Consider the following 16,239-nt stretch of genomic DNA (forward strand, 5'->3'; position numbering starts at 1 on the left):
AATGACCACAAAACATCAAGGAAATGAAAAGTAGTTCTCCCAAAGAAATGAGAGTTCCAAGGGGTCAAATGGTTGAAGCATTTTATTTCAATATTGAAAATTTCAGCTAGCTCTGTTAGATGCTTAGCAGAGAACAGGGAAAATTTATTTTCTAAAATTAATCTTCTAGCTTCCAAAGGAAAATTGCCTATTAAATGGATGGCTCCAGAGTCAATCAATTTTCGACGTTTTACCTCAGCTAGTGACGTATGGATGTTTGGTGAGTATTTCCTAAAGTTTTGTATTTTTTAAAATTTATATGTTATATATTATACAGAATAAACTTAACATTATCTCTTCAGAATATGTAGGTTGATTTACTTTCCCTAACCTGACTAGCTCCTTCATTAGACTTCTTTGGTTCACTTGACAAGTAGATTTTGGCATCTCGTATGCTCCAGCTTCTGGACATGGCTTCTGTAATGGTCCATTGTTCCATGCGCCGGCTCCTTCCATCACTCTTCCTTGTTGTTCCCTTTGCTGTCTCTTTCTCCCTCACAGGGAGATATCTTATCTGTTCTCTCCTTTCTCTCCTCTCTCTTTTTGCCATCTCATTCATTCCTTTAATGTAAATGACTTTAACAGTTAACATATCTGTCTGACTCTGGTGGCCTCTCAAATCCAGAGTCTTTACAATTGCATTTCATCTCTTCATTCTGGAATCTGACCACCTTCCTGACTTGTCTCAAGGCTTGGAAGTTTGATCCTTCGTCCTCTGTGGCTTTTCCTTCTTTGATGTCTGGTCTGTCCCTGCTGCCTACTCCAAGGTAGTCGTCGTCATCCTCCTCTTGCTCTGCGCTTATTGTAGTACCTCCCAGCTAGGGTAAAAGCCTGGCTTTAATTTGTCCTACACTACTTACTCAAACTACATTATCCAAATTTTAAAATTACTCTTTTTAACGTGGACGGCACTTCCCTCCACCTCACCCCTCACCTTTCCTGGCGGGTGGTGTTTCTTACCTGGAATGCCTTATCCTTACACCCTGTCCTCCAGCTGAAATCCTATCTAACCTTCAAGATCCACTGTAAATGTTCCTTCTTCCATGAAGCCTTATGTAGTAAGTATCTTGACCAGACATAAAGGCCCTTTCTCTGCATTCTCTATATTTTCTCTCTTCATCATAACACTCGTGTTGATCCTGTAAATAGTATTGTATGCAGGTTATCTTTGCTGGATTAGATACTACTTTAGAGGAGATGTTAAACTTATGTACCTTTTTTCTCCTATAAATAAAAATATATTTACCCCGTATTCTTATTTTTTTCTTCTGTTTACTTGCTGTTGATTCTTTTTTTTTTTTTTTTTTTTTTTTGAGACAGAGTCTCACTTTGTTGCCCAGGCTAGAGTGAGTGCCTTGGCGTCAGCCTAGCTCACAGCAACCTCAAACTCCTGGGCTCAAGCAATCCTCCTGCCTCAGCCTCCCGAGTAGCTGGGACTACAGGCATGCGCCACCATGCCCGGCTAATTTTTTCTATATATTAGTTGGCCAATTAATTTTCTTTCTATTTATAGTAGAGATGGGGTCTCGCTCTTGCTGAGGCTGGTTTTGAACTCCTGACCTCGAGCTGTTGATTCTTATTAACCATGTAGTACCCTAATTGATAATTAGGTAAAGGAAACAACTTTCAAGTAGAACAGGATATACATGACATGAATTAGCAAAGGCTCTGAAGTCCAGTTGATGTGATTTCAAATCTCCAGGCCTCAATTACTAGCTGTATAACCTATGGAGCAAGTTACTTATCCTCTTAAAAAATTTCATATTTCAAAGATTCTAAAATGCCTATTTTTAAACATTTTAGCATTTCTAGAACTGAAATGTATCTTAAAATCAATGGCATTTTGCAATAATAAAATAACTGGTAATAATTGGGCATTTTTTTATAGGTGCCCTTATCTGGTCTCATGTGGACTTTGCCTGTTTTGTCTGTATTGTTGTTACTTTAATGTCCAAATGAGTTTAAAAGATTTCTTTTGGTAAGAATAAAATAAAAATTCTAAGGGGTAAGAAAGTATTATGTCATAATTTAGTTATCAGCATTCTCCCTGTTTTTGTTTTTGTCGTCTAAAATATTGGTTTTTTAATAGTTAGGGGATCTGATTTTATCAGATTTAGGAAAATACAGTATTTAAAGAAAAATAAGGTTATTCTGAGAATCAAGGATAATATATCTAAATTTCAAAAGGTGCCAGGGACATATTAAGTTCTCAAGAAATGATACCTGGTATTATTACTCATAATATTGTCATAACTTCTGGTGAGAAAAATACGCATTATGTTTGTCAAACACTGTTTACTTTGAAATTCTTGGATTTTTGGCTAATTCACATTAAGATGGTAATATGCCTTCCCTCCTTTGAGGCAGATGCCATTCTAGGTACTAAAGATGTAAAAATAAAGTCACAGTTTCTCTCAAGGCACCAGTTGTACAGTATATGTTTTATGATAGAATAGATTTGAAATGACAGTAACTTTTCCCAGTGGAGTCTCAGAAAAAGTGTTATAGAGAACTACATTACAAATGTACCTCCAAAGAAGAGCGTTTGTGAGGAAGAAACAGACATTAAACATAAAGAATGTAACACAAGCAAAAAGCATGTTTGTGGCATGTTCAGAAGATGCTGGGAGCCCAGAGTGGCCACAGTGCAGAATAGTGACTGTAACATACTAGGGGGAAACACCCACCATTGCTGCCAGCCTGTTTTCTCTGTTTCCTTTTCATTGCATTATATGGTCATGATTGTTAGTTTTAGGGGATTTTGTTTTAAAGGTGAATTCTTAAGGATTATTTAGAAGATATTGAGAAAGTGTTTGATTTCCCAAGGGTTGAATGCAAGTGAATTTTTTAGGTCACGTGTGGCATTTGTGGAAAAGATAGCTGCAGCCCAGAGAAGTCCACAACTTTCCTGTGGCATATCAGTGACTGATTCGTGGATAAACCAGATAATAATGCCGTTACGCACCCTAGGCAAGGGCGAGTCAACCTTGTTAAGAGAGACTTTTTAAGGAAACTGAGTTTTCTAAAAGCCTAAGACTTAAACTTTAGGATTTTCTTTATTAGGCCTCAGGTCAGCTGCTGTAATTATAAATAGGTCGGAGTGAAGACAGGAGGGGGGGATCTAAAATTCATTTAGCTTTTTTTTTTTCTTTTTTTTTTGAGACATGGTCTCACTCTGTCACCCAGGCTGGTGTGCTCACAGCTTACTGCAACCTGCAACTCCTGGGCTCGAGATCCTCCTGCCTCAGCCTCCTGAGTAGCTGAGACTACAGGTGTGCGCCACCATGCCCAGCTAATTTTTCTATTTTTGGTAGAAATGAAGTCTCTCTATGTTGTTCAGGCTGGTCTCGAACTTCTGACCTCAAGCAATCTTCCTGTCTGGGCCTCCCAAAGGATTACAGATGTGAGCCACTGCGCCTGACACATTCAGTTTATTTTGAACTGGTTCATTATGCCTTGAAGTATCACTGTAGCTGGTGGGCCATTTTCTAATGTAGGATTTTCAGAGAAATAAACCTCTGAGAAAAATTATGACTTTTTCCTCAACTGTAATTCAACATTTCATTTTTCACATTAAATCATTATTGCTGTCCTTCTTTTATAATAGAATTAATTCAGTGCTGCTTTGCTTAGATGATTTGCCCAAAATTTCACAGCTGGTACTCTAGTGCCAACTGTAACATTATTCCTGAAACCTTGGAATTACGCTTTCAATGCTGAGTTTGTTGTTATGTTTCATTTCTACTTCACAGGTGTATGTATGTGGGAGATACTGATGCATGGTGTGAAGCCTTTTCAAGGAGTGAAGAACAATGATGTGATCGGTCGAATTGAAAATGGGGAAAGATTACCGATGCCTCCAAATTGTCCTCCTACCCTCTACAGCCTTATGACGAAATGCTGGGCTTATGACCCCAGCAGGCGGCCCAGGTTTACTGAACTTAAAGCACAGCTCAGGTAGGAGTGCGGGTAGAGAGGGCTGGGGTTGGGGGCATATTATGCTGCTTCTCCTTGCAGTTGTAGCATCTTAAGGTCATTTTATCAGTATGTCTAAGGCTGAACTATTTTTTGTTTAATTTTAAAGTTGATTTGCATTTCTTTGTGCCTTGCTAGAGTCGTAAGTAAATTATACCTTAATAAAATTCTGATTATGATCAAATCTCTCTCCCCTAGCTTCTGACTGAGCATGGCTTATGAGCCCCATTCTTATCTCACACAGCCCCTTTATCTCCCTGACACTTCATGCTCCAGCAATACCTAACTACTTATAATTCTCCTCACACACTCACTATGCTATTTTCTTTCCCTGAAATGCCTTTCCCCGATTTTGCCAACTGGTAAACTCCTGTTCAGTTTTCAGAAGCCAGTTCAGATGTTAACCTCCTTCAGAAAACCTTCCTAATCAGCCGACCTCCAAAGAGATAGCCACTCTTTTGGCACCTTTTGAATACTTTGTTATTATATTTAAAACATTCATTGCTTGTTTAAGTGTGGCTCCTGCTTTGTGCCAGTCACTGTTAGACCCCCAAACCTCTCCTGGAGGGAGCACACAGGACCCTTTAGTGTCCTGAATCCCTCTGAGAAGTGTGCATGGTCAGCCCTGTCACCTGGCCTGGAGAGGGTCTTGTTTGCTTGTCTGTGTCACTGGCTAGACTCAGAGCTCTTGCTCAGCATCACTGTCTTGCTCATTTCTGTAGTCCCAGTGCCAAGCTCAGGACCTGGCACCATGTAAGTGCTCAATAAACATTTGTTGAATTGAATTGAATTGAGGGTTCAGAGTGAAACTTAGTATTTTAATAAACAAGATATTATAATACACAGGCATGAGGAGGTTAATTATGTAAACAGCAACATGGCTCAATGTGTGCTGTATCACGTGTTTTCACATTTAGGGACTTCTTTTATTTTCACTTGATATATTTTAGTTTTTTTCATCAAACTCACCAAATACCAGGATTGAAAAGACCCTGAAAACCCATCTGGCCTAACCTTCTCACCACATCTTTAGGCCGCTCAACCTGCTAGACAAGATTCCTTACAAGGAGAGTATTTCCAGGAAGAATAAAGACTCCTCATATGGAAGATTCATTTAGTCTGCAGATGCTTGCTAAGCACCTTCAGTGTCCTAAGCTGGGTTCTGTAGGTTCAACAGTAAATAGCACAATCCCTGCCTCCAGAGAGTTTAAAGTCTGGTGGCAGAGACACAGGCATCTACTGTTATTTACCATACAGTGAGTACCACACTCTGAAAGACCAGCCACACTTGTTGGTCCCAGTAACTCTACCTGGCTCCACTTTCTAAGAGCCTGTAAAACAACTATACTCTGCCTTTCACATGGCCTTCAGGCATTTCTAGACGGCTTCCTTATCTCCTCTCAGTTTTCTTCAAGCTAAAAACCTACAGTTTCTTAATTTCTCATATAATTTAATTACGTATTTTTTCACTATGACAGCGGGTTTTGAACATGCTTTATTTCACATTTTGCTCATAAATTTTTTCCTCCTTGATCTTTCAGAATTTGACAGATCCTGTCCTTAAAATTATTCCCCTTTCTGATACCAGTTCTGTTACACTGCCTCCCTGACATCTCTTTCACCTCACTGACTTGCTGTTTCTCTACCATTACTGGGAATATTAACCAAATTTCTGTTCTTACCCTCTTTTTTTCTCTTCCTGTTCTCTCAGTACCTTTCCTGGATTGTCTGACCTATTCACGTGGCTTTGCTTCTCACCACTATCATTTGCTTTGGTCCTGTCCTTTTCTCACAAGTCCTAAACCTACATTTTCAGTTTCTAGCTGGGCATCATGTTTATCCAAAACACAAACTGTTAAGCCAGCTCTTCCCCTCACATCCTGCAGGTTAGAATGGCACCTTTATCTTCATTACCATCTGGAAGTCATGCATCATTCCTTTCCCTCCTCTGCCCAGGCTCCTCTCCCATCTGTTTGGCATAACTGGCTTAGTCAATCTTCCTGAAACATCACTATGGAAAAATAACTCCCTTGCTCAAAACAACTTTCAATAGGTTCCTGTCACCTCTTATATCTGGGTAAAGACTTCTAGGGTAGCATTTAGGCCTCCTTCTAATATAGGATGAGAGTGTCTTCCCAACCCTTTCACACACTTTGGCCAGACCAACCCCCTCTTGGCCTAGGATGTTTACTGCTCCATCTGGGAGATCCTGCCCATCTTTCTTGACTTCTTTCATGCACTGGCCTTTCTGGGATTTCACAGCTGACTAGCTCCACCCTCTGTCTTCAGAGCTCTTTGCTCTTGTCAGGCTTAGCCTACGCTGCCACATGCAGCTGCAGCCCATGTTCAATTCAGTTTGACAAACACTGTTGAGCACCTCCAGTAGCTGAGCCTAGTGCTAGTCACTGGGGCAAAGATGACTAAAACACTTTTCCTGCCCTCGAGGAGCTCACAGTCTAGTATGTCTTATCCCCTACTAGACTGAGGCTCCTTGAGGACAGGGATAGTCATACTCACCTCGGGGCTACCCGCACCTCCAGGCCAGGAGCCTAGATTCATAGCTTAGGGCATGTGAGCTAGTCTTTACGTTAATTTAAGGAAGTCTTCCTTTGGTAAATTAGCTCCAAAAACTATCCAAGATGTATTTTTAAAACTACATATAATTACTTTTAAAATTTACCTATACTATAATTGATGGGTATTTTCTTGTACACAATTAGCACAGGTAATTGAGCATTCATTTATTCTATATTCTGTTTCAGTCAAAAATGGAGTTTAACTTTGCATTTTGAACATTTATAAGATGGCTACCAAATAGGCCAATAAAATGTAGCTTTATGATATAATAACTTGCTTGGACATTTACATTTAACAATATATCACAATAATAAACTTTTCAAAAGTTTTTCAAAATTTCTTTTATATCAAGCATTTTAACAAAGAAATAATAAACTTTGGATAAGCCATTACCTGCACCATGGTATTTAAAAGTATTTCCCAAATCTCATTCTACTTCTCTACCTTAAAAGAAAATTCTGCAAGTAGGCTCAGATTACTGTGGGAGTCCACTCATCTTTAACTGGACTGTATGTTCATTTTTACTATATTAGTTGAGACAAATGACTTTCAGCATGAAGCTAATTAGGCAAAGTCATAGGAAAATTACTTTGGTTATACTTTCATGAAGTGATCTCTGACTCATGGAACCTGTCCTCCTTACATCCTGTTTCCTTATTCGTAAGTGTGAACTCATTGAGAAGCAGAATGATATTAACCTATAGGTAGCCTATTATCAAGTGTAAAAAATTCCTCAGTAGGAATACTTTTAAGCATTCAACAGTGAAAATTTCTCGTAATAAGTACTCTAGCATTTTTTGTGCGCTGTGCCTGGCAGGTTATAAGAATACACTAAATAGTTTTTGAGTGAAAAATCATTTAATCCCTGGTTAATTCAGTTAATTGTTTGTTAGGTACTATGCCAGGGAAACCATAATAAACAGCTTTAGTATTTGCCCTTTTGGAGCTTATGTTCAAAAATAGTATGTCACGGCTGGGCGCGGTGGCTCACGCCTGTAATCCTAGCACTCTGGGAGGCCATGGCGGGTGGATTGCTCAAGGTCAGGAGTTTGAAACCAGCCTGAGCAAGAGCGATACCCCGTCTCTATTATCAATAGAAAGAAATTAATTGGCCAACTAATATATATAGAAAAAATGAGCCGGTCATGGTGGCACATGCCTGTAGTCCCAGCTACTCAGGAGGCTGAGGCAGGAGGATCGCCTGAGCCCAGGAGTTTGAGGTTGCTGTGAGCTAGGCTGACGCCACGGCACTCACTCTAGCCTGAGCAACAGATGAGACTCTGTCTCAAAAAAAAAAAAAAAAAATAGTATGTCCCCACAGTACTCTCCTTTGACTAAGGTATTTATACCGCTGTTTTAAAAAAGAACACCAGTTTTATCTCAGATTAGAGAAATGTTTTAAGTTAATGTTAAATTTCTTAAATACTGTCTTAGACAAAAGCAAAAAACAAAATTATCAATTTAAAGTTTGTGCCCATGATTTTTGTATATTTTTATTGAAGTGTAATAAGCACTCCAAGAGGTGAACAGCTCAGTGAATTTTCACAAATTGGACACAGCATGTAACCAGCATCCAAAAGAAGAAAATAACACTATCAGCATCTCAGAAATCTGCCACAAACCCCTTTCCAGTCATTGTTCACCCACCATGGATAGCCACTGTCCTGACCATAGATTGATTCTGCCTGTTTTTGAATTTTATATAAATGATACTGTTCAGTATATACTTTTTATATATGATGCATTTTGCTCAACATTTGGTTTATGAGATAATCCATATTATTCATGTAGTTGTACTTCATTGTCATTAGTGTATATTGTTCCATTTGTGAATATACCATAGTGTTTCTTCATTCTACTGTTGGTGGAAATTTGGGTACTTTCCAATTTGGAGCTGTCAAGAATATTGCTTTGTTGAAGTACAGGATATAGTAAGTGGTATGTAAACAAATTTACCTGGACCTTTATGTTCTAAAGAACACTGATCTTTTTTTTTTTTTTTTGGCATATTAGAACACTGATCTTATATCACCTTGGAAGGCAACCCTTGATTTTGAGTTGATCTTCCATCACTGAGTTCTTTAAGAATATCTTTAGAACCAGTACCGTGTTCATTGACAGCAAATCTCCATCCTCTATAGTTAGCTGTTTTAGTTATACCATTAAAATAACTAACAGTTATTGAGTACTTTCTGTTGCCAGGCATTGTGCCATGAACTATCCTACCTTAATCCTCACAGTCATTGGAGATGTAGGTAGTATCTTCATCATCAGTTTATAACTGAGGAGACTGAAACTATGTGTAATGCCCCTGACCTAAGAGTGTGAGCAAGAATTCAAGACAAGTTCACCCGAGTCCAGAGCTCAAGCTGTGAGCTGTCACATTCTACTGCCTTGATATTGGATGACTAGAAGTCATTAAGTATATCATCTTATGATTGGGACTGGTAAGCAGGTTATTAATATTGTTTAGTTAAAAAGGAAAAAAAAGGAAGAAAACATACTATTACATAGAATTCCTACGGCTGGTTTTCTTGCATTGTTCAAAGTCCCCAAAAGGAATGGCAGCATCACTGGCAGATGCACAGAGGTCCCACAGGAGGGTTTTGAGGGGGACACGGTTTCCATATGTACCCTCAAAGTATTTTCCCTACTGGTTATATTTATTTTGTTGGCACATCTTGAGTGTGTTCATTTTGCTGCTGTGGCCCCTAATAATTTCCCATATATCAGGGAGCAGGTTTGGAAATTTTTGACAAGACCAATCCCAGGCAGGCCAGAGCCAAGACATGCCGCCAGTTGTCATCCATTCAGAGCTTTGAATCCAGCTTGGCATTGTTGCGTGTTTTTGGTTTTGATTGGTGGGGCAGGATTGGTTTTGGTTTTAGGTTTTTGGTTATTTACTTTATATTGCTTTTATTATTTTATTTATTTTGCTTGTTAACTTTATCATACAAATCTGGCCTTTGGTAGAATGTTTGGTCAAGACTATAGGTTAGCTTGGAGTGGCTGCAGACACAAAATTCTTAAATTTTTTTCATACTGCATCTCAGTTTTACCCAAGTTAAGATAGAAGGCATTACAGGAGCATAAACTGTTTCTTTCAGTTGATCTGTGAGACTGCCATTTTAAGCTAGCAACACCCTTAGAGTAAATGGGGGTGGGGGGTGTATAAAGTCTTCAAAGAATGTTTAAAAGGTTATGTGTGACATTGAATAAATTACTTAGCCTCTCTTGTAAGAACAGAATCACAAATACTGCTCACATTCTGCTTTTCAGGACTAAGTAAAATAATTTATCTCAAATGCTTTAAGTTGTACATAGCTCATGGTGAGCACATACACTGTGTTAGCTATTTTTAGTAGTAAATAGTAGTAGTAACAAAAGCTTTCTGTGAAGATCTGGTAGAAACCCAGAGATCTAAAGGGTACAGAAGAGTTATCAGTTAAGCATCTTAAAATAATCTGGTTATTTAAATTTAATTTTAAGGTAAGCAGCAACAGAACTGTGTAAGATTGGGAGCTTTTGAGTCAGACAGATTTGAGTTTGAATCCTGGCTTCACTATTTACTGTCCTTGAGGTACCTCTTTAAGCCTCCATAGCTGCTTTTCTAAACTAAGGATGATAACAGTAGCTACTTTGTATGGTTCTTGTGAGATTTAAATGAGATATTGCACATAGCCTACTTTAGTACATAGAAAGTGTTTTAAAAGAGTTAGCTATTATTATCCAGAAATCAAAATACCAACCACATCTTTTTGACATTTTATGGATGTATTACAGAAAAATAGATTTTAAAGTATTAGTCTGTGAGGCCGAGGCAAGAGGATTGCTTGGGACCAGGAGTTCAAGATAGCCTGGGCAACATAGCAAGACCCAGTCTTCACAAAAATTTTTTCAAAGTTAACCATCGTGGTGGCAGGCACCTTGTAGTCCCAGCTACTTGAGAGGACTGCTGGAGCCCAGCCTGGGTGACAGTGAGACCCTATCTCTTAATTAATTAACTAATTAATTATTAATCTGTGAACAAATCTTAAATTTTTTAACCTTTTGTAATCATTTATCCTACAACATGAACTCTAGGTTTGATTAATAGCATGGGTTCACTTGTACTTTACATGTTTTTTTAAAGTGGTTTTGTATGTGCTTCCAAAATTCTTTTCAAGGGTGGTGTCTGAATTCCTCTTTAGTCATCATACCAGTATTTTCCTTCTCACTGCATCCTATTGGGTCTAGATATTATCTAGAATAGTAATCTGTTTTTCAGTTGTACCCATATACATCTTAAAATGTTCACAGTATCTGAACGTCAAGGGTTTTTTGTGCCTTGTTTTGGTCCTCAGCCCTGCCAGTACTAAAAAATAAATAGCAAGTCTAAATTTAATAGGAATTTAATGAAAACTTTAAATTGTTTTCACTAAAAATTATGTCTTAACTGTTTTTTATGTAACAATAATTCTTACCCCCTCTTTGTTGCTTACCCACACATAGATATATTCAGAGCTTTACATGTGCATGTCTATCATCATGGTTATCTCTTTACAATTTGATTTTGTGTAAAGTAAGTTAATATTTCATAAGATTTAAACTTGCATTTCATAAATATTAGTCCCTTGTATTTCCATGGCTCTATAGATCATTGTCACGTAATCATTGTCACCTTTTTTGAATTTCACAGCTCCTCTAAAAGATGAGTATTCTCGCCTTTTTCACTTACGGAACCTGAGGCTTAGAAAAATCATGTGACTTGCCCTGGATTATACAGTTAACAAGGAACAAAACCAAGATCTTTTAGGCCCCTTACTTCTCTCTCCAAGGCCAGTGTATGGTTCTTGTATCTTTATCTTTACCACAGTGTGCCCGTCATTGCGGAAAGGGACACTAACTACCTACATCCCTCGTGTACTTTTCCATGCTCTGTTCACTTCCCTCTCACTTGTCTTACTTGTAAAGAGAGACCTGATTAGATGAAATTTACATTTTAGCTGTCATCTTTATATTGACTGTTTATAATCTGAACCCCATTCTCAGAACCCACAGTACAGTGAAATCCTCAAACTTACCCATTTACTAATATAATTCCTTTTTATCAATTCTGCTTCTATTACCATTGCCTTCTCCCCACAGTTTTTCTCTAGTTTTTCTTAATTCCTTTCCATTGGGTTTTGTCTCCAAGGTTAGTATCCCTCAAAACATAAAGGAAGAATGGAGTAGGCATGAATGTCTTCCTCTTCCTCTTCTGGAAGGTGACATACCTGTGGCTCTAGATGATTCCTCTACTTCAGCTTACAGAGGGGGTAGGGAAATGAGATTGGGTGAAGAGATGGAGGAAACAAAGGTAGAAATCTTGGTTCCATGTTGGTAACTAAATGAATGTACCTAAAGTCTACATAGGAGAGAAGCAAAAGTCTTCTGTGGTCAGTTTATTCTTTGCTAAGAGGAGTTGGCACTTTTGAACCAACAGCTTATCTTCTACACCACTTTCTCTCTCTCTCTCAATTTCCTTCCCAAACTTGCATTTTAGCAATACATTTTGCATTATATTTTTAGTGCTTGCTCTGGGGATTATAATACACATCTTTTACTTTTCACAGTCTACTTAATTAGTTGTACTTCATGTAAAATGTAGAAACTTTGCAAATGTCCATTTACCACCACCTAGGTTCATTGTGCTGTAGTTCTCATATATATTACATTCACATATGTTACTAACCCCACAAAATAAGATAATTTCTGTCTTAAACGCATTCCCCCCCCCCAAAAAAAAAGCTGGGACTACAGGCACACACCACCACATCCAGCTAATTTTTCAATTTTTTTTAGAGACAAGGTCTCGCTGTGATGCCCACACTGATTTCAAACTCCTGGCTTCCAAAGTTCTGGGATTATAGGTGTCAGCCACCACATTCAGCCTTAAATACCATTTTAAAGAAAGACTTTTATATTTAACTTCATACAATGCTCCATTCTTCCTGAAGATCTTATTTCTAATTGGTTTCCCTTTAGTCTAATGAACTTCTTTAGCATTTCTTTTGATATGGATCTGTTGGTGGTGGATTCCATTAGTTTTATTTTATCTAAAACTAAATTGTATTTACTTCTGCTGAATGTAGAATTCTGGCTGTTTTTCCCTTTCAGCATTTTAAAGGTGTTCTTCCACTGTCTTCTGCCCTGTTCTGTTTAATGAGAAGTCACTGGCCATTCACATTATTGTTCCTCTGCATGTAAAGTGTTGTTTTTCTCTGACAGTGTCCCTTATTTTCTCTTTGTCTTTGGTTTTCAACAGTTTAAGTAGGATGTGCTTGAGTGTGGTTTTCTTTGTGTTAATTGTGCTTAGGATTTGCTGAGCCTCCTTCATCTATAAGCATCTTTTACCAAATTTGGAAAAACTTTGGCTGTTATTTCCTCAGATATATTTTTACTTTTCCTTTTCTTCTTCCTCTGAGATTCTAGTTGCATGTATGTTAAACCTTTTGATAGTGTCCTTCAGGTCTAGTCCTAGAGGCTGTCTTTGCTCTTGTTGTTCCTCCTCTTCCCCATCTTCTATGTTCTCTGTGTCCTTCAGATTAGATCTTTTTTTATCGATGTATCTTCAAGCTCCTTCTTTCTTCTGTAATTTCCATCCTACTAATCATTCCACCTATGGAGATTTTATTTCAGATATTGTATTTTTCAGTTATAGAATCTCTATTTGACTCCTTTTTTTATTGGAGGGTCGGACTATAGTTTTAAAAAACTATGAACAAATTCCTTTGCACACGGCACATATCTTATTTTGAAGTAAAAAAACAAATGGGCAAAAACACCCGCATGTGGCCTGGGGGCTGTAGTTTGAGGATGCCTGCTCTAGATTCAGTTACATTCCTCTGGAGAGTGTTCAATTGTTTGTTTGTTTTAGCTAACAGGCAATTAATTTGGCTGCTCTCAAATTGCAACTCTCCCAGCTGTGGGCAGCAGCTCAAATCTCTGTCCAGTTCTTTTAGCTTTAGATGTCCTACTTGGAGTCTTCATTGTGTATTCATGATTCCAGGGTTGGGCAGAGTTTATATTCAGGATTTGAGGCACTCCCGCTCTGGCTCTGTTCTTTCTGGGATTTCCCCACCCACTTTCACCAGCTGTGGTTGCTGCAAACTCTGTTCCGTGGTTCTTCAAGCCATAACACTGGGGCTGCCTTCTGGCTAATTGTCACTGAAAAGTGGGGACCCACCCAGTGCCAATCTCTCCTCCTTATAACAGCCCCCTCCAGAATCTAGCTGCTTTTGGTTGTTCTCCTGTGTTGTCACACAGTTGTTTCTTATAACCAGAGTTTATACTTCCTATATGTAAGTGGGTTAGTCAGATAAGAGCTATTCACACATGCCAGAAATAGAAAGAGGTCACCATTTATTTTAAAGTAAGATTTTAATAGAAACCACTCTTTAAAAATAATTTTGAGGTGAGTATAGCACAACAACCAGACAAAAAGCTTTATTTCCTCCAGTTTGAGATATTTAATAAGTGAAGAGAGAAATGTGCTTTCAGTATATTCAGTCCACTATGCCTGTTTATAAGACAAAAAGATCGGAGACATAAGTAAAGTTGCAATTATGTTCTTTTAGCCACTAGATCAGCCACTTCCAGATATACCATTCCCAGCTCCATCTCAAGCCAGCAGACTTTGTTTTCTGCAAAGACAGCAGGAGTTTTTTGTTGTTGTTGTTGTTAAAAGGTCAATTCCATTCCTTTGTGGTGAGGCAATGTTGGGTAATTATAAGAGATCATGTTTCAAAACTGGTATTCCCATGAACTTGCCAAAACAAGCCAGTTCCCTCAACTTTTTTTCCTTCAAATTTTTTGCTGCTCTTTCTCTGGGTATTTTCCAGGTTAACCTAAATAACTACAAACCCAGACTGATTTTATGTCCAAAGCAAATCTTATGATGTAATTTCTTTGTTTAATGATCAAAGTCCAATCTTTTAAAAAAAGAAAAGATTTTCTCCCCATATTGAATAAAGCAAAAGGTATGTATTTAAAAGAAGAAATGTTTTATAGTTTCAAAGAGAAGAGTTAGTTTAGTAGTACAGTCACTCTTATGAAAATACTACAGAAATGAAATAGATAAAATTTCCTAGTGGTATAATAAGGCTTATAAAAATACAGAACTAACATTTACTTAAGTTTTACTAAATTTTTTTTATATACTTTATTTTTCCATTTTAACAATAAATAAGGCAGACTGGTTCTCATTTATGAATGACCAAACAGGTTGAAGTAAGCAAGACCTCCTGTAGTTACATAACTCAACAGAGATGTGGCTTATATCTGTTGCCCTTCTCTTGGGACAGATTGAATGACTTGAACACTCAGGATCAATTGGCCTTTTCTACTCCTGAAACTTGTCTTTGTTGGAGATCTGTTTTTGTGTCTCAGCTCAAACTAGAAACTAGGGACCTAGTAAACCGCTTTCTTGCTAGCCATCAAAATACCTTAAAAGTGAAATCACAGTTGCTCCAGAATGGAAATGTAATTAAGTCCTCTCCATGCTAGCTCATAGAGGTTGTGAGACCAAGTTTCAAGGAGAGTATTGCAGACCAAAAGAAGAAGAAAATCAGAGCAACTCTCACAAGTTCTTATGTCCTTTTACTATGAACTGATTACTTTGATGACTTTTTCATTTAAAGTGAGGGAATTAAAAAATAAAGTCAAACTAACATTAAATAATGTATTCCTGGCCGGGCGCAGTGGCTCATGCCTGTAATCCTAGCACTCTGGGAGGCCGAGGTGAGTGGATTGCTCGAGGTCAGGAGTTCGAAACCAGCCTAAGCAAGAGCGAGACCCCATCTCTACTATAAATAGAAAGAAATTAATTGGCCAACTAATATATATAGAAAAAATTAACCAGGCATGGCGGTGCATGCCTGTAGTCCCAGCTACTCGGGAGGCTAAGGCAGCAGGATTGCCTGAGCCCAGGAGTTTGAGGTTGCTGTGAGCTATCCTGACACCATGGCACTCACTGTAGCCTGGGCAACAAAGCGAGACTCTTGTCTCAAAAAATAAAATAATATGGCCGGGCGCGGTGGCTCACGCCTGTAATCCTAGCTCTCTGGGAGGCCGAGGCGGGCGGATTGCTCGAGGTCGGGAGTTCAAAACCAGCCTGAGCAAGAGCGAGACCCCGTCTCTACTATAAATAGAAAGAAACTAATTGGCCAACTAATATATATAGAAAAAATTAGCCGGGCATGGTGGCGCATGCCTGTAGTCCCAGCTACTCGGGAGGCTGAGACAGAAGGATCGCTTGAGCCCAGGAGTCTGAGGTTGCTGTGAGCTAGGCTGACGCCACGGCACTCACTCTAGCCTAGGCAACAAAGTGAGACTCTGTCTCAAAAAAAAAAAAAAATAAAAATAAAATAATAATAATAATAATGTATTCCTTTCCCCTCTTCAGGATTCTCTTCCTAGATGGGACCCATGGGTAAACAAAAGTGTAATTATCAGTTGTACTGATGTTTGTTAAATGACAAATCTCTGCTTTTATTGTTTCATCTATTTGTAAGTTTTAGACTTGGAAACCACCATCTAGGAAAAAAACATAAGAAGAGCTCGTTCATTGCCAGTTCACATTTGGCAGCTAAAGGCTTTCAAATGGAATGTATTGCTACTAAAAATATT

General features: G+C 38.3%; 1 protein-coding gene across 22 annotated transcripts in view; it reads left to right on the forward strand.

Moving 5' to 3' along the window:
* Positions 1–16,239, forward strand: part of PTK2 (protein tyrosine kinase 2) — a 271,799-nt gene that overhangs the window by 205,653 nt on the left and 49,907 nt on the right. For all 22 annotated transcript variants that reach the window (XM_076004993.1, XM_076004982.1, XM_076004986.1 and 19 more), the window contains 2 exons: positions 170–259; positions 3,792–3,996. In XM_076004993.1, the coding sequence (XP_075861108.1) occupies positions 170–259; positions 3,792–3,996 (295 nt within the window). The remainder of the gene's footprint in view (positions 1–169; positions 260–3,791; positions 3,997–16,239) is intronic.

This window comes from Microcebus murinus, chromosome 7 (assembly GCF_040939455.1).
Source record: "Microcebus murinus isolate Inina chromosome 7, M.murinus_Inina_mat1.0, whole genome shotgun sequence".
Taxonomy (NCBI): domain Eukaryota; kingdom Metazoa; phylum Chordata; class Mammalia; order Primates; family Cheirogaleidae; genus Microcebus; species Microcebus murinus.